Source organism: Cydia strobilella, chromosome 16 (genome assembly GCF_947568885.1).
Source record: "Cydia strobilella chromosome 16, ilCydStro3.1, whole genome shotgun sequence".
Taxonomy (NCBI): Eukaryota; Metazoa; Arthropoda; class Insecta; order Lepidoptera; family Tortricidae; genus Cydia; species Cydia strobilella.
This window is the reverse complement of record NC_086056.1, coordinates 10,457,991-10,477,425: the sequence shown is the minus strand read 5'-3', so window position 1 is coordinate 10,477,425 and position 19,435 is coordinate 10,457,991. Positions and strand designations below refer to the sequence as shown.

The window sequence follows — 19,435 nt, the reverse complement described above, 5'->3', positions numbered from 1 at the left end:
CTCTCGGCTCTGGCTTGCTTTCATTGGCCGTCCAGAGAGGAGTTATTAGAGCTATTTATTCATATATTATATGGTCCAGGGGTGAAAGATGCATAGCGCGCAAGTTGGCACAGTGGCTATCTAATTTTTTAATAATAGGTAATTATTTTGTTAACAAAGTGTTTGTTTGCCCCTCGTGCTAGTATTAAGACTTAAGCAAGCGAAAGATTCCAAAATTGAACAATAAGCGTAGTAAAGTAAGGGCCTCGGGTCAGCAAGTCAGCACATGCCTCCCAAATGTGCGGAACACCATGTTTATTATTTATTATTGTGTTTATTTAGAACACATACAGTCATATATGAAATATATTTTAAAAGTGCATAGTACGCACATAAGTCTGCAACGATTTTGATAGCACACGCAATGCAAGTGTTATAAGAATAATAATAAAAACTGGAATTTTATTCTTATTCCAATTGATTTGAATAAGAATAATTCTTGCACTTAGAATAAAATTAAAGTGAATATATCGTGTTATTTTTATATTAAATGAAGAATAATAAACGGTATAATTAATCCAGATGTACGTAGGATTAATTTAAATAACGTTTTATCCAATTAAAATGTTATTCTGAATTAAGTTAACTTTTATAATGCAATTGGCTACAATTTGTATAATTAATTTCACCCCTCTTTTCAATAGTCGGGTTGATTAAGTTGATTTGAAATTTTTTAGCGTAAAAAGATTTTGTTGATTTATTTTTGGTGCCTTCGAAACGGCAATGATAAAGGATGACTCGCGCTAGACCGGGCGGGGGCCGGGCCGGAGCATCCGGTGCTTCGTTTTCTATGAAAAGCACCACTTGATCACCAATCAGCCGTAATAGAAAATGACGTGTCGGACGCATCGACCCGGGCCCGGTCCGGTCTAGTGTGAGTCTGTGAAATTCCACGATGGTTCAATGTATATTCCTTTGCGTATTAAGTATTTTGTTTATTATTCCTATCAACCTTAAGGTCTTACGTATGCTATCTATTTCACACCTACGGAAAGTGAATGAGGTAGTAAATTACAGCAGATAAGAAGAGAGTCCTACGCTTATCGCTAGATTTACAGAAAGTCGCAGATCGCAGCATGAATTGCATAGTATTATTTGGCGTCTTTCCATTTGAGACCGTCATTTATTACTCATTGGCAATAACAATAGGATTAAGTCGTGCCGTGGTGAATTCTTTGTTAGCACTTGCTAATAAACACGTGCGGCAGGCGGTGTTTCAAACGATTACGATATTTTAATACTGTTCCTATGTTATCTTTCCGTCTGATAAATGCAAATTTAAAATAACAGAAGAACTTTAAAAACTGTAATAGATGTAATAGATGTCATAGATGGCCTTCACCACTGGAGGGCTTCGTCACTTTTTCTTTAATATATGACATCTATTACAGTTTTTAATTTATATATAGTAGTGTGACTACATAAAAAAAACACAAATCAAAATATTTAATAAAATAATTTGATTTGTTCCCAAACTTGTTCAACAGAAGAACTTTTAAAAACACCACAAAGTCTCGGTAGTAACTCGGACACTGAAACTACTAAACATAATTCGAAAACAGAAAAAAAAATCAAGTGTATTCCCCATTTGTTTCTGCCCCACGTGACCACCGCGATACATGAGTGGGGACATATGGCAATGATTTATATGAAGCCCCTATTCCCATCTGTGCCCGGTGGGGAGAAATAGGAATACATTATATCGAGCAATTACTAATCATACCTTATTAAATAAAAAATAAAAAAATAAAATTAAAATTATTTATTTGGTAGCATACAATGTTTCGGTAATTGGGCTAGTATCTCTTTTTAAGTATTGTAAATACTTGTATTAAGAGAAAACCGCTCTTCCACTATAGGTAAGTTAGAGATTTTTACATTAGTTGTAGTTACGCTAAAAATTTACAATTACAATTTAACATTATTTAACATTATTTATTTAAAAAAAATCTTCTACTCTTGTTATCCGTTTATTTTTCTACCCATTTATTTCTTCCATACGGTAAATTCTACTACCTGAAGGTTGTCTGTAAGAGATCGCTTTTTAGCGATAAGACCGCCTGTTGTTGCTTAGTTCGCTATGTTAATTATAATGTATCTAAATTTGTTTTAATTATGCACAATAAAGAATATATTATTATTATTATTTGTATCTCGTATAAACTCACGGGTATATACATCCCGGTCATTTGATAGGCGTGCGTGGGGATACAGATCCAACACGTAGAGGCCCTTTGGAGAAGTTTGCTGTTATGTAATACACCTGCTAGAACCCATTCACGGGTACAAATAGATACCCGTAAATCGGTACCAACAGGTGTAGGGGCTATTATAAATACAGTGAAAAAGAGTGCCGATTATGGTATTGAAGTTTGGCTGGTCAAAAGATTGGGCTATTGCTAAGAGGTCCGGACACCTGCCATAACAATGTCTGTACACGTTATCGAGGCAGGTGGTGACTCGCCGCCGACTAGATGGGCCCCTGAAACTGCCGTCGTGAAGACGACCAGGAGCAACACCGGTGTGAGCGGCTCAGGGGTGTCGAGAGGTGTGCGCCGCTTTCTACCCAGTGGCTGTTACCAGCCACTGTGCCAACTCGCGTCTTATGCATCTTTCACTTCCACCCCTGGAGCATATAGCTCTAGCGACTCCTCTCTGGACGGCCAATGAAGGCAAGCCAGAGCTGAGAGTCCTGCAGGTCCCCTTGGGGTCCACTCCGACCGATGAAGACACGCCGGAGACGGAGACCCTGACCGTCTCTCGGGAGCACTCGGGTCCGTGGGGTCGTCACTCCCCAACAGCTCGCCGCAAGCTGCCCTGCGGGCTTATTATTATTATTATTCTCTTTATTTATCTTTCATCTTAGGCTAGGTTTTTATAATATGGATATAAAAGTAAAATACAAAAACACTTATAAAACATTACAAAAAATATATAAACACATTATAAAAAACCTAACCTAGGGTACCGCCGGCAGCGGGGCAAGGCCCAAGCTGCCGGTGGTCAGGGCCGCAGAGAGAGGAACCGGCGGACTATCCGCGCCGTGTCCAAGATAACCGCCTTCTGCATCTGACCCTTGATCCAACCACCTAGCGAGAGTCTCTCAAGGTGTTGGTCGAGACTCTTCGCTATGAGACCGTTCGCTGAAACGACTATCGGGACAATGATCGTCGAATCAACATCCCACATGGCGGTTATCTCGTGAGCCAAGTCTAGGTACTTACTGGACTTGTCCTTCTCGGCTTTCACGAGATTCTCATCATGGGGGATGGTGATGTCGACGAGCACGGCCCGGCGCTGCGATCGATCTATTATCACAATGTCAGGCTTATTGGCTACAATAGTCCTGTCAGTGATGATAGATTATTATTATTATTATTATTAAAATTAAAATTAAAATAACAATATCATGCTAAAATATGAATATAAAACATATACCTATGTATTTTTATTAGTTACTTTAATTTAGGTACAGTCAGCCATTGAAGAGTTTCGCTATTCACCATCCGATTAGATCAGCTGAATTGTCCTGACTTAATCAGTTTAAAACCAATACGGGTGCCAAGATTATGTGGCAGTGAATAATTTACCTCTATGTATACGTAACACCTACACGGTACCCAGACTACATTTTTATTCCAGGAATATTATTTGAATAAGAACAAGGTTATTCTCATTCAATTGTTTCCCATACGAATTATACCAGACTAAAATTATTTAAATAATTTTTACGGAAATAAAATCAATGATTTTATTCTTACGAATTCTTATTCAAATAATGATTTTATTCTTGAATGCTTTATTCTTAACTCTATAACATTTAAAAAAAACGATCGAATCGAATCGAAAAATCAAGCCCGACCTATTTTTTTTCATAGCTATGATTAAAATACATCAAATTGTGTAAAAATAATTTCGATAATGATAATATCCAGAGGGGAAAATGGGGAAAAGTTTGTATGGAACACCGGTTTCCAGGCGGTCGTCCCCTTTCGTCTTAATTTTTTCTAGTAGTACCACTGTATACCTATATCGTTTATGTAAATAAATGAAATGAAAAATAATTTTAATTTCAAAAAACTAGAGTAAACACGCTCACTCGCATTCTATGCAAAATAAAATTATGGCAAGAAATTATTATTGGCTCAAAACTTTAGCAGGCATTGCAATTCGATCATGATAATAACAATTATAACTAGTGCAACTTTCACTCTTATCTCGCCCAATGATATCGCGTTATCGCTGCTAGCCACGCCCCTTATCTTCGGTGGTGGTAATCTGCGTTTGCGCATCCCTAAGACAATAAATACCAGCGACATAACGAATTTGCCTCATAATCTTATTACCTGTGACTCCGTTCAGTTCCTTTAGTGATAAAAATATAAACATGGAAAGAAAAGTAAACCACAACGTACTCCGCAAAAGGGGCAGACCCGCTGGTAAAAATAGAGTGCCCTTGTCTCAGGTGAGAAAATTTAATATTTATTATATAAATATTTTGATAACACAAGTGGTTTGATTTTATAACGTAGATGGGTAATTTTCTCAACGTGATTTTTTTGAGTCCGAGATGAAAATCGAGGTCAACATGAATTTTATTAACTGACTAATTTGTTTTAAAGGTACACTTAAAAATACTTAGTCTCAAATTACTACTCTCGTGCCCTGTCCGGAATCTGTTTTTGAGTATAATGAAAATTCCCACTAAAGACTGATACATTAGTATCACTTATTGAATGTTAAATACTTAAACTAGATGATATTTACTATCACTGAGCAAATAAAACATTAACTTCTTTGTGGTAAATAACTCGTGATCGATGTTTAAATTTTGTCCGAGATCGAGAGTATTTTTTTGTCGAAAAACTTCAAAGCCAATCAACATCACACGTGAAGCCTCGACTTAAGGCTGGCGTCCACTAGACTCGCCGAGGCGAATCGAATCGCAATAATTCGCCTTCTAGACATTTACTATGAATGGTAAATTCGATTCGACGCGCCGCGGCTCTTCATCATTAGACGCAGTTTCATAGTCAATGTATAGAAGGCGAATTATTGCGATTCGCCTCGGCGAGCCTAGTGGACGCCAGCTGCTCTTCCCTTTTCTTGTTATGTCATGTGTCTTCTAACTTCTTTCTTTCTTAACTTTCTAACTTCTAACAGATAACAGATAATACGATTTTGACAAGTCACTGTGGTTTCTAGAAATTTACGACAGCATGCAATAGATCATAAATGTGAAATAGGTCCTTAATAATGCTATAAGTTTTTTATTTTACGTTTGATTAATAATTGAACATAGTTTAAATAGGAATAATCCTTAGAAAACCAATTCCCGCGTAAGCAAAATCCAATTCCCATGGACAAAAAAAATCCCGTTCCCGGATCGAATTTTCAAACTAAAATATCTTTAAAAATTTCATGAATATGTGTACCCTGAAAGTAATATCGGATTTATTTTATTTTTCTACGAATTCTTCGAAAAATCCCATCTTTTATTCCATGGAAATTAGATAAAAATGCTCGTTTAATGAAATTGACCCTATAACTATGTATTTTTTTTAGAATGAACGCAGAGCTAGGAACGCGCAGTATGAGAGGGAGCGCAGGGAAGAGATGGTGGATGCTTTTGCAGACTTGGCTGCGGCCGTTGGCGTCACCGGTTCCGTAAGTTTCTCATCTAGTACCTAGTACATTATTGTATCTACATAATAATAATATGAGTTGGCGAGTCACCACCTGTCCATTTTTTTCGTGTTTTTAAACATAGATTGGGGTAGGTGCCATAGTATTTCCATAGACCCGGTAACCAGTAAGTACACTAACATCTCAACACAATAGCCTAGTTTATTTTGCTTCTTATCATTGCAATAGTCATGCACTAACCTGGGCTTGTCCTTGGGTGCACTACTATAGTGCATACAGGGATAATCGTCGGTTGGTGTCACATCACCTTTTAGAGTAAATTGTCTTTTTACAAGGGGCCTCTGCGTGTTGGCTTCGGCCCCACGCACGCCTTCCAAATGTCCGGGACCCCATGGTCCCGAGATTATGTAAAGGACAAACATAATAATAATAATATATTTATTGCTTTCACATTGGTAAAATTACAGATGTTCTTAATCGATAATGTATCACAACATGACACCCTGTAAGGGTATTGCAATTTTATCTATCTACTCTAAACTAAACTAAACTAAATACAACTAAACTAAATAAAAACTACATGAAAAACTCTTGCTATTTTTGCAGTACTTTCAGTTCTATATTGACTAATACTTGTGTCCTTATCGCAGATATCAAATGCAGAACTTCTGGCAACAGTCATCACAGAGCTCCAACAAGCTTCGCAGGTCAAGCACAGCAGTGACTTAGACTCTTTGCGGCGGTGTAATAAGAATCTTACGGCTCAGAGTAAGTTACCGTTATTTTTTTAAATATTGCCTTGTACTTTGTGATGGCCCATTAACGTATTTTTTTTTTTTTAGTTGAGATGTTGGAGCAGGGTCTTACCGTATCTGAAGAGACCGAGAGCTCAGGACACCCGACTGGAGGACTCACGGACACACCTCGACCCGTCAAGAGGAAGCGGGATGATTGTGAGGCGCCGGTGGATGTTCCCGTTCCGAAGCGTTCCCCTCAAGACTACAAGCCTTCGCTAGATTACGCAATCAAGCAGGACCACGAAAACTCTGTGCCGGAATATTTCTCGAAACAAGAGTTCCTGCCAGCGGGTTTGCAGACGTCACTGGAGAGCAGCGCCTGTGACCACCGGGAGCGTGATGTCAACTATTCGCCTTTCGCGAGGCCGCACATACCCGCTCCTGAGTGTAAGATGGAGACCAAGGTTGAGGTCTCTGAGTACATACAACCTGTGCAGCCCTATACTGAGCAGGTGTACTATCACCCTGCATCCCAGCAGTGTCGTGCCGGCCCTTTTTCGTCAGAATCGTCGTTCAAACAAGACCACACGAGTTTCAGCGAAGAGACAAAGCATTCACTCAACAATGCCGATTTCCCGATCGATCCCTGGCTTCCGGTAGTAGCAACGTCGGATCAGGATTTCCCCACTGCGAGAGAGTCACCGATGAGCTGCACCTCTGACCACCAGGATTGCGATGTCGACTATTCTACCTATCACTTCGCTGGGCCGCGGGTTCCCACACCCGAGTATCAGTTAGATACTACGGTTGAACCATCGGAATACATCTATCCTGTACAGTCATATGCAGAGGAGGCGCATTGTCACCCGTCAGCCTGGCTGTGCCACTCCGGCCCTTCTTCACCGGAAGAGCAGTTCTCGTCGTCTCAGTACCTGATTCCTGGGACACACCACGAATTTTCGTCTCCGCAGTACCACCCCTCCGGCCCTTCAATGGACCAACAGCAGCCACCTGTCTATGAAGTTCCTGTTCAACCAAATGTCGTCGGCAGCGTGGAGTTAATTCCGGTGCATAGGAATTCTAGTCTACCGAATGTAAGCGGCGCAGAGCAAGATACTCGAGAAGGATTCCTTTCATCTGAAAGTCTGATCGCGATGCATTTTTCACCTATGGACTCGGCTGCAATGTAGATTAATCACGCAATTCTCGCATTGTTAAGTCATAGTGTTTAAGGTTAGGTTGTGATGTGTAGATATGATTAATTGTATTTTGAATTGTAATTGATTAAGTATAATTTAATGTTTATTAACGAAAAACGACAAGTTTTGCAACTAATATGTATACTTTAAGACATTCAATGGTGTTATTGTAAATATTATCATAAATAAATGTTTTAGTCAGTCTTTCAGTTTTCATTGTCAATATATTTATTAGGTACCTACTTACTGTCACATGGACAATCCCGTAATGACACTTTCAGAATTTGAAAGACCGCGGTTACTACATTATAATGTTATAAATACAACAAGTTCACCGAGGGTGTTTATCTGTATTTTTATGACACGAATTTCATATGGTTCGGACAGTGGAAATTAAGGTATCTATAAAATCTAAAGTATAACAGGTAGCCTTGGTATTTTTAGGGTTCCGTATCCAAAGGGTAAAAACGGGACCTATTACTAAGACTCCGCCGTCCGTCTGTCTGTCTGTCACCAGGCTGTATCTCATGAACCATGATAGCTAGCCAGTTGAAATTTTCACAGATGATGTATTTCTCTTGCCGCTATAACAACAAATACTAAAAAGTACGGAACCCTCGGTGCGCGAGTCCGAATCGCACTTGGCCGGTTTTTTAATAAGTCTATTAGGTAACTACTTACATGGTACACTAAAAGTTTCAACTCTCTAGCATTATGCAAGCCGAAACTACGAGGGTTCGAAAATACGACGAAACGTGCCGGGAAAAGATAGGCACTGCCTGTTGCCTTTTGTCTCGTCTTGGCGGGGGCACGGCCGTGCCCCTAGATGTTGGTGTTTGTCATACTTATAATATTTATTATTTATCAACTGCCTTTTCATTTGCCGCCTACTAGGTTACTTCAGATAACCTTCATTCGTGCATTGTGCACTTGTTTAGGCACAACAGGCTAATCACCTACTTGTCTAAAACCAAATCGATTCAAGAAACCGAAACAGTTCAAAACCGGACCGATCACACACAAACGACTTCTGGCATGAAAATAAGGACACTGATAGAATATTGGCGCTAATAGAGGAGCAGGCCGCCCCAAATACCTCGGCCACATACTCGACGAGTGGCATGGGAAGAAGCGAGTGAGGTAGGCAGAGACGTACCTATAGTGTGGCCGCGCTACTCGTCATCGGCCTACTACTACAGCTTCTTTCATCACTTCATAAGCCCCCTTCACACTCGTGCGCGAATCGCGGCGCGAAGCCGCGAGCGCGAGTGTGGAGTCTAGTTCGGTAAACAGCGAAATCGACTCCACACTCGCGTTCGCGGCTTCGCGCCACGTAGTCTGGAGCGGGCTATACACTCTCATCAATTCGATCATGATAATAACAATAGTGCAACTTTCACGCATATATCGTCCAATGGTATCGCGTTATCGCTGCTAGCCACGCCCCTTATCTTCGGTGGTGGTAATCTGCGTTTGAGCATGCCATGCCTCTCAGCCGCACAACTAAATGGCAGTTGGAACAATATTGCCAGCCCTAAAAAATATTACGTCATTAAACGAGGCCTTATTGTCTTGACCCTATTTTCAATTTACAAGTGTAGCATAGATTCAAATACTTTGTAGCAAGTGTAGCAACCACAGTAGTCAAGTAGTTCGGTACACCATAATATATATTTAGTATGGTGTACCGAACTATTTGGCCACTGACTGCTACAGACTCTGTACAGAGTATTTGACGCTGAGTGTACCTATGCAAGTACGAACTTAGGTTTGTATGAAAACCTTTTCATCAGTTAGGCACCTACTTGTTATCAAAGTACATATGTATACCTGAATTAAATATAATATATCTACATACCTAGCTAGGTAAGCGTTAATTGTTACTACTTCGTACGTACTTACTTATTTATTACGTATGTACCAGCCAATAGTACATTTCGATGCTAGTGCGGAAAGTATGTCATTATTTCACGAGTACAAGACAAGGGACGAGTGAAGAATGACATTTCCGCAAGTGTATCGAACGACGTTTTTTAATACAGTTGCGAAAAAATAAGAAAAACAACAAGTAAGGAATTCGAAACTTTTATATTATTAATTCTGTGACACCATTGACATTATAAAGAGGTGTTTTTTTAGCTGGGTGTTATTATTATTGAACCCACTTCAATGAAAGTTTTTTTTAATACATGTTCTATAAGACAGAAACAATTGTAAATATAAAACATTGTACTATTATTACCCAAATATCGTTAATTACGATTATTTGTGTATCGTACATTTATAAAAACAATATCGAATGTTGCCTTTGAAAACTTAAAGCAGAAAGAAAAAAAGCCTCTTCTTTGACAGGCGTTCCATTCAGACAACTTATTAAGAACGGTTTTTCAATATTCAATATAAAAAAATAGACGTGTTATAATGATGAAGTAATAAAATATGTATATTTTTCGTATTCTTACATGGTTTTTATGTTGATTACGACGTTTAAAGGAAACTAATATCAACACTCATCAATAAGTAGTCATGAATTGGAACAAGAATAAATTTAAAAAAATTGGAAAAGTAGAAAGCACTAGTTCGCGAAAACCAACTTTCCGCACGCTAAACAGCTACGTAAAGTAGCACTTTATGAACAACTGTATTAAAAAATATTTTATAAGTTTCGAATCACCTACCACACATAAGACAAGGATTATTGGATTTATTGGAGTAGTTTGTTCTTAACTTCTTGTTGGCATTCCTACCTATTGCTTAATACCCAAGGCCCACGAGGCTGCTATTCGCAAAACAAGGATTAGCCATTGATAAAACTTATACCTACCGTGGAATCGTTATCAAGGTAAATACTGCATGTGTACTATTGTGTACTAAGGTGATAATGACAATAGCATTAGCAGTTGCAGTTGACATAATAAAGTAGTTAAGTGACCTACCTTCAGGTAGTTACAATGTATTTTTCCCCTCACTAGCTCGGAAAGTTGTCTTTTATCCTTCAATACAAGCGGGGAAAAACGCGTTTTATCCACTAGTGGGGAAAGTAATTTGACCTTGGATGGAGCGTGTTTAAGTAGCTTGACAGATAACAAAACGTAAATCGTTTATGATAATGATTCGTTCGATATTAATTATCATTAAATAAATGGTTTGAGAATCTAATGAAAAATACCAAATTTAGCTTTATTTAATGATTTTAAGTCATAAACCTTAAAATTCCATAAGAAACGTTTGTTTTTTTATAATGATGTTAAATATAATTCTGAACGCACAAGTTGAGTCGATGCAATTTCAAAACGCATCGTTGACATTTCATACGTCAGAAATGTCAACATTGTCAACAATTTTTTTACCAAAAAACTTTTCTCACCGACTCGCGTGAAAATACACAACTTTCAGAGTTTTCTGTTATAATATCGTAAAGAAATGAGTGATTCCAGTGATGAAGATGGTCTAACGCCTGTGGATGTTGAATTTTCCTCGCTATAGTGAGGTGAAAAGTTTTGTGTTATACACGGGCGCAAATGTATTTTACTTCTCGTGTGTTGAAACACTCGCTACGCTCAGGATTCTATTTTAGAACCACTCGCTTCGCTCGTGGTTCACCTATAGAATCCTTTCGCTTGCTTGTGTTTCAATTCTACACTCGCGGGTAAAATACAACTTTGCACCCTTGTATAACAAATAACTATAACATGCCTTTACTCTTTGTTTATTAGTGGTGTTTTTAACTGATAAAGAATTACATATTTGCATAGATTTGCCGCCAATCATAAATCTTTTGTTTGCAATTATTACCTGTTAATACAATACAACCATGATCGGACCTATTTATACATATCAAATACATATATTTAGGTTTACCTACTAAGTAGGCGTGGTGAATTTTTTTATATATTTATATATACAGGACCCAACTAAATCATTTTTTTAACAGTTTGTAGTGGACCCCAAGGGGACTCTCGGCTCTGGCTTGCTTTCATTGGCCATCCAGAGAGGAGTTATTAGAGCTATTTACTCATATATTATACCTATGGTCCAGGGGTGAAAGATGCATAGCGCGCGAGTTGACACAGTGGCTAATCTAATTTTTAAATTGTAGGTAATTAATATTATTTTGTTAACAAAGTGTTTGTTTGCCCCTCGTGCTAGTGTTGAGACTTAAGCAAGCGAAAGATTCTAAAATTAAACAATGAGCGTAGCGAGGGCCTCGGCTCAGCACATGCCTCCCAAATGTCTGTAACACCATGTTCCATATGGGAAAGACGGATTGACTAGACAAAGTGCCCAGTCCAATACAAGACAACAATACCTAACACAAACGATATACGTAGGTATATAATTTAATGAATTATATAGGGGCTGACCAGTGAAAAAAACTCAAATGTTCCCTCACTCTAGCTGTCTTATGCCCAAATATGTATTGGCGGTATATATATACTAGCGATAGTACAGTATAGTGTTAATTTATAAACATCCCTTAAATAGTCTAGAATTAGAAAAACCGCACTTTTGAAAGTCAACCTCTTTCGAATCTCGATTCCTCTGAGGAATTCTAAAGCAGCGCACTCGTTGAAAATTTACAATGGTTTGGAAATATCAAGAGCGGGTAAATTGATAAATTCCGACCAAACAGCGACATGGCGAACAGCAGAAATGCAGCGTGGACGGGAAACCAGGCCAATCGGCTAACACAATACAAACTGGGTTCAATAAATAGCGAAGAAATCACAGCCACTACGAATGAGTTTTCCTTTTGTAAATGAGGTTGTGAAAAGGTGACCTAAAAATAAAACCCAGTGAGTTCTACTGTTTTAAACCCTGACGCAAAAAGAGGGATGTTACATGTTTCTGTGTGTCTGTCTGTGGCATCGTCGCCTCGAACGGAAAAACCGTTTTGAATACTTGAATGCTACTTGAATCGAAAATCTTGTCTATCGAAACGATTCTTAGGAAAGCGGTTACTTATGATTCATAAGTTATTTATTTTATTTATTTATTGAAATAAAAATTTACAGCATTACAGCTAAGGGCGCCAATGCGCTGTAAAACTAAGTAATTAAAGCTATATGTAATATTTATAGGATAAATATGACAATAATTAATAATCTACCTATATTGATTCACAAAAACGTAAAAAAGTCTTTAAAAAGTTTATAATTTTTGTCTACAAACAAGTCGCAGTCAGGTGCAAAAGATAAAAAATTGTTAAGGAGTGTCCGAGAGCGGACGATTGGAGAGTACTGGTGTGCTATCGTGTGAAAGGTCTCATTCGCTAGAAGGCGATGGCTACGACCACGCAAGTAGTTGTCGGGAACGAAAAACGTAGTCATCTTCGCCACTAAGTCCAAGCAGTCAGACTCTCGTCTTAATATTTGAGATGCAGTATATATTAGGTTGACATTACGCCGTATCTCAAGGGAGTTAAAGCCTAGCAAACCCAATAAGAATTTGGTTGGGTATAAAAAGGTGTAATACCCGTATGTTTTTTTATACAAGAAGCGGAGAAAAGCTTTCTGTACCTTTTCTAAGAGCAAGGTGTAGGACTTTTTATGAGGGGTCCAGATTATAGAGCCCGATTCTATTTTACTCCTAACTAATGCACTATATAATATTTGAACTACTTTTGGGTCATTGAAATTTTTCGAATGATGGACATCTTCCATCCAACCCAATTTTATATAACAATCAGAAGCGAGAGATGTTATATGTTCATTAAAAGTAATTTTTGAGTCAAAAATTATGCCAAGATCTTTAACTGTGTTAACCCGAGTGAGTGGAATATGGTCTAACAAATATGCATTATGTAAAAGAGAATGAGCACGGCTAAAAGTCATTACGCTGCACTTAGATGGATTAAAGAGTAATTTGTTTTTCTTACTCCAGCGGAGCAGTGCATCAATATCTTGTTGTAATAGGTCGCAGTCCGTGGAGTTTTTTATACAACGTATGAGCTTCATGTCGTCTGCGTAAAGTGCGAGAGTGTGGACTACATTCTCGAGATCGTTTATCATTAAAATAAAAAACAAAGGACCGAGAATAGAGCCTTGGCTTACTCCAGAACGGGTATGATATGGAGGTGAGTCATAACATAAGCCTAAGTAGTTTCGGTACGGAGTGAAACATGTCGAGCGACGTGAGTGACCCGTTATTAATATGTTTAATAGTTAAGAATACGTACATAAATCATGCTCAGAATTCATTAGATAGTTTTTTTTACAAGAACCTAGGCATATTCCAATGAGCTTATGAAGGTCAAAAAACTACCTATATACCTACTACTGTACAACCAACGTTTTGGGCCAGTCATCTTAAGCCTAAAAAGGGGGTCATGGGACTAGTCCAAACAAAGCTACGAAGTCAAAAATTGTGTTCCAAGCATTTCCCTCTATAACTTTTTTTGAGCATTCATTTCCTAGCCTTCGAATAAAAAAACCAACAAACAGAATAGAAAAGGTTATCGGTTTTAACCTGGATCAAAATTAAACAAACGCATATTAACAGAGTATTCTCTATATTATAATTAGGTATTTAGTCTTCCAGAACAAAACTTAAAGTAGCACTGCGGCTAAACATTGCTGTTTTACATAAATTCGAAGTTATATTTCTTATTGAGTACCTTTCCACCGTCAAAACAACACTGCATGTACAGGTCAATTCACAAGAGCTGGCACGATTGGCACGAATGAAGTTAACGAGTGAATAAAAGTATCTTATGTGTGTATCACATTAACCAATAAAATGGTACCTCTGACTGTGTTGGCATTAATGATACATTTGTTCCTACAATGAAAGTTTCGTTCATTCCATTCGTGCCAGCTTTCGTGAAAAAACCTGTACGTATTGCCCTACAATAAGGTTTCACATTAGCGTTTTCTGTGCGTATAACTACGGTCGTTTCGGCATTAGTTTGTAAGTATAAAATTACTTTGTTTTGTTTAAGCATATGATATTAATGTAGATAAAGCAGTGTATGTAAATGTACATAATTTTAATTAGGCATTAAATTGCTCGTGTGACCCATACTCGGATTTTAATGCCTTGCATTATGTAGCAGTCACATAAACTACTTTAAATAACGAATACCTACGTACACCTTAGTACTTAGTATTTACACAATAAGTAAGTTACATTCTGATTTTCTAAATATGACACTAATTTCATTTTAATTTCAGTCCATCTCGCTGACACTTTGTTTTGACGCGAGAAAGCCGCGCCGAAATTTAAATTAAATCAGTATCTATATCAATAAACATTAAGACGTAAATTACATATTCGTATGACATCGACCTTAACACATTCTCCGTTCACGGTATCATTAACTAAACAAGTTACGCATTAAAATATTCACAAAAATATTGCACAGTGCAATTAAAATATAAACATAAATCGTAAAAAATAAACGCATTCATTCGTAAATGAACATAAGTGTTCAAGAAGACTACTTACAAATAGCTATAAAATTACAATGTGAATATTCTTAAAATCCTTCGACTAATCAGTTATCTGACTATACATATTTTTATCTTGTTGTCATTTTTAGTAAGGTCAATATGGAGAAGACCGTCTATAAGCTGTTTCGTCGCTCTTGCGTTTATAGGCCTACTCCACTTACAGAAGGTAGGTAGAGGTAGCACAGAAGGAGCGAAGCTCTTCCTTTTTTGACTGCGGCTAACCGAAGTACGTCTACAAATTCGAGAGTTCTTGCCCTATACTCCTAAAGCCCAGCCATACAAATGAAAAATTCAAAATTTGCCACTGAAATATGAACCCATAGTGCAGGGAATAGTTTATTTTGATTTGTTTGAAATTTTAACAAAACAAAAGAAATGCAACTCTGTTCCTATTGCATAGGGTTTAAATTTCATCGAACTGAAGAAGTACTATAGGTAGGAATAGGTAGCTTTCCAACTAAAATGTTATATGCTTCTTCTCCACATTGACCCTATTATTAAAGATTCAACAAAAAAAGCTAACTATTTGCTCATTAACGTCAAATCTTTTTTTTTTAATGACAACAAAATAAAAATACGCCCGTTTATCGTCCAGGTACCCCGACATATTACAATTAATTTTACGTTAATGACTACCTAATTTTAATTACGAAAATTTTCACACAAACTTAAAAATTCCGATGTATTCAAAATGTACAAAAATATAACATTCAATGATTAGTCTCAAACTGTTTTGCAGAAAATTCAATTAGAATATTCATTACTTAACAAATTAGAGTTAACCTAGCTTAGTAACTAGAGAGAACAACGCTCATGGTATATCGTCTCACGGCCCGATTCGAACAATGCTTCTAAGAAGTCATTTCATTCATTCTTTTAAAATTATGGCTTCAGTCCAGTGGGACTATTTCGCCAGTATTAAGGTCTTAGGAGCTTTAAATACTACTAAAATTGTACGGTTATCACAAGACAGTGTACGGTGATTTTATTAGCTCTTGTAAAGCGATAGCTGGACTTTACAAGAAGCACGTGGACTACCGGCCGTTGACTCCAAAATAGTAGTTAAACGCGCTTCAAGATTAATTCTCCATTCACTGCACACTACCACATTAGTTTACTGTATAATAAGCTATCGATATTACACTTTAAACAATATTAATAAGCAAAAAACAAAGGAATTAATCACGAGCCTAACTATCAAGATGGCGCTCGAAACCGGAAACCTTCTAAGAAGTCAAAAGTGACGTTTTTTGGTTGAAGAAATGTCACTTGTCACTGACAGATCGGTATCGTATCGCTGTGACATACCTAAGAATTGTTCAAATTGGGCCGTAAGTCTAAGCTAACTTTGCACCAACTTGAACAGAACAAAGTCCTTACTAGTGTCTTAATAAACCTTATATTTACATAGAAATTTGTCAATAATGACCATAGCCACACTTTACATAGCCACACTTTGTCTTTGCAAATGGCATGCAGTGTTAGCTCAGTCCGACTTTAGCATTATTCAGCGGCCAGGCTCAATGCTATAATGAGTATATAGGCAGACCCAGAACTGCGAACAGTCGTGGTTTTCAGGCCTAGCGCGAACATCGAAATACGAAATTTATTTATGTGCCTCTCTATCACTCCTGCCTGGAGCGATAGAGAGGCAAATAGGCAAACGAACTGAAGTGGTTCGCGGTAGTTCCTCAGCTTTTATTAGTGGTTATTCGAGATTTCCATGACTCGTAGCGTTCGCAGTTTCAGGTAGCCTAACTTGTAGGCTGTAACAGCCTGAAATTGCCGTCACTAAATATATTGTTGTATCAGTAACATCTTAAGCGAAGTTTATACTAGCAAGATCTTGCATGCAATTTTCATTATAATCTGCATCTTCTCAAATCATTTTTACACCTAAGACGGTATTCCGTTAAACAAAAGCCATTGTTTCTTTTATGGGAGCGGTCGGCCATTGTGTGCCATTGTGTCTGACAATGGCACGCGCCGTAGCACGCGCTCAGACACAATGGCACACAAATGGCCGACCACTCGCACAAAAGAAACAATGGCTTTTGTTTAACAGATTAGGGTCTTAGACGTAAAAATCATTTGAGAAGATTCATACTATACATTGCGGTATCTGATCAAACTTTTGAATGCAGTTCACCTTAGTAGTCGGTAATGTAACGTAAATTGCATGCAAGTTCTTGCTAGTCTACGCCTCGCTTTACACTTGGTTGAAAATACGCTGTAAACCAAAGATACATTGACGGTGTTAGGGTCAGTTGCACCAACCACAATTAGCCTCATGCATGAAGTTTGTATTTGAACGAAATATGTTTTATTCGGATGTTTGTTACCGTTATATCATGTTACAAATGCATTTCCGTTTTTAAATTACCATTTAATTACTTAAAATTATAAAAAAGTACAAAAATTTGCCCGCGAAAAGCTAGTGAGCGAAACGCTCAAAACGCCACGTGACGTCACGCGTTCGACAGATTAGTGTCATTAGTAGCAAACGTCAGTTGGGCCGCCCAACGTGTGACGTCATCACGCTCTGTCGAATTCGCGCCAAAAATTATGAGCGTTTCAACCGCTCAAAAATTTTCAACATTTTAAATATTTTTTAATAAAATAATGTTAAGGTTTACAAAAGTATTTTTATCATTTCCGGTGTTCCAACGATATAAATTATGAATCCAAAAATAAAAATAAATTCATGCATGGAGCTAATTAACAGACTGATCAACGTCAAGCAGCAGAAAACTATGAAACTTCCCGTACAATAAAATTTAGCGAACGCTAAAACGGTGACAGACGGTTTGTTGCAACCCGACCTAAGATTTATATAGTCTAAGACAAATCGTGCTTCGAATTTGACAGGTTCAGTACGGCTCAGTACGGATATGATGGTCGTTCTTGTCTACGTGACAGCGTGATAAAACGGTGTCCGTCACTTTCTATCCCACGGTGTTAAAAAGTGTCAGTTATTTTATCACGTGGACAAAACCATCCATAATACGCCTGTAGTACATTATGGGGTAACCCTGGTTATCAAATATTGAAGTTTGACAATTCAGTGACCACGAAAAAAAGTACCTACGGCGCCGTCTGGTTCGGTTGTCAAACTAGGGGACACATTTTTTTTTAGACTACCTCTTTATAACAATGACTCTTGTAGTAAACTAAACTTGCAAATAAATGTGCCGCGGCCTATCTCTTTGGTTTGACCTCCAATGCGCTATCATATACTCTATCAATATCCCGCCCATGCAGAAGATTTGTTTGCAAGGTTTTAGCCATCAAAAATCTATACAGATCAATTCAAGGTTTACTGCTTTAAGTTTTAAAGTCAATCCGATTAATTTATACATTCACTAGTTCATTGATGGATCTTGAAAAACTGAAACAGGTGGTGACCTACAAAAAAAAGGTCTGTACTTATTTGTTTCTACTGCACATCACATCATTTCAACATAACAATCTCTTTTCCTGTTTCAAAATTTGAAGAGAAACCATAAAAAATGTAACATGATTATTTATACCATTAGTTTAAAAAGAAAATATGTTAAGTAAACGCATTTCATTTCAATAAAGGTTTTTTTTATCTTAATTTAGTAGTGAATGCCTCAATATTATAGTTAATCTTTAAAACTTAGAGCATTGTTACATTTAAATTGCACACCATGTCACTGTCCAAAACATTAAATATATTAAAAAGGGTTAACATATTCTAAGTCGCAAATCGCTCGACATGTTTCACTCCGTTCCGTCTTCAGGAGCTCGCGTTGGCGGACCGGATGTGCGATTTTCGACTAAAAATACTTGAGTGACCCGTTTTAATATATTTAATATGTCTGTGTTTCACGGAAGTTATGTTATTAATACTGTCCAAAATGAAATTTTATGAAACATTAACACCGTTAATCTTAAGTTTCTTCACCCGTCGGGTCGTGCCTTCTCCGTCCGAGCTGTCTGTGTCGTGGGAGCTCCCTTCGGACTTGATCCCAAGGCCGAGTTCGTGTGCATCCATGTAGTTGCCCGTTGCTCTCGCTTTTTCTAGAGCTCTAACTGCAAATAAAAAAATAAACTGGGTAAATTTTAAGTGTTTCTTTTCTAAGGTTTCACGGTAACATGGTAAGGTAATCCTAGTGCTCAACATGTTAATGCCCAATAGATGGTGACACTGGCCTGTCACCTCTATCACAAAATAAATAATAGTACTAGGTACAGAAGATTCACTATTACGACAGATATGACCGCAAGGTGGCGCAAGCGCGAGCAGGTGTCCATGCCTTAGCGGTGCGCGGCAATTACTGTGGCTAGACACCAAAATTGGTGGGCCGCGTGGGGCCGCATGTACTTGTAGCGACGCGAC

At 37.8% G+C, this 19,435-nt stretch overlaps 2 protein-coding genes across 6 annotated transcripts in view; one reads left to right on the top strand and one right to left on the bottom strand.

Annotated features, from left to right (window-relative positions):
- Positions 1-19,435, bottom strand: part of LOC134748321 (protein max) — a 91,623-nt gene that overhangs the window by 67,726 nt on the left and 4,462 nt on the right. The window contains exon 5 of one of the 5 annotated variants that reach the window (XR_010128401.1): positions 17,960-19,128. Coding sequence is in view for 4 of the 5 variants with exons in the window: in XM_063683086.1 (XP_063539156.1) it covers positions 18,962-19,128 (167 nt within the window). In the remaining variant the exon portion in view is untranslated. Of the gene's footprint in view, positions 1-17,104; positions 19,129-19,435 lie in introns of those variants that run through there. The other 4 variants (XM_063683086.1, XM_063683087.1, XM_063683084.1 and 1 more) reach the window with 4 other exon arrangements.
- On the top strand, positions 5,603-7,612 carry LOC134748537 (uncharacterized). Its single transcript, XM_063683327.1, has 3 exons — positions 5,603-5,706; positions 6,336-6,453; positions 6,528-7,612. The coding sequence occupies exons 1-3, from the start codon at positions 5,656-5,658 to the stop codon at positions 7,610-7,612; spliced, it is 1,254 nt and encodes a 417-aa protein (XP_063539397.1). The 5' UTR covers positions 5,603-5,655.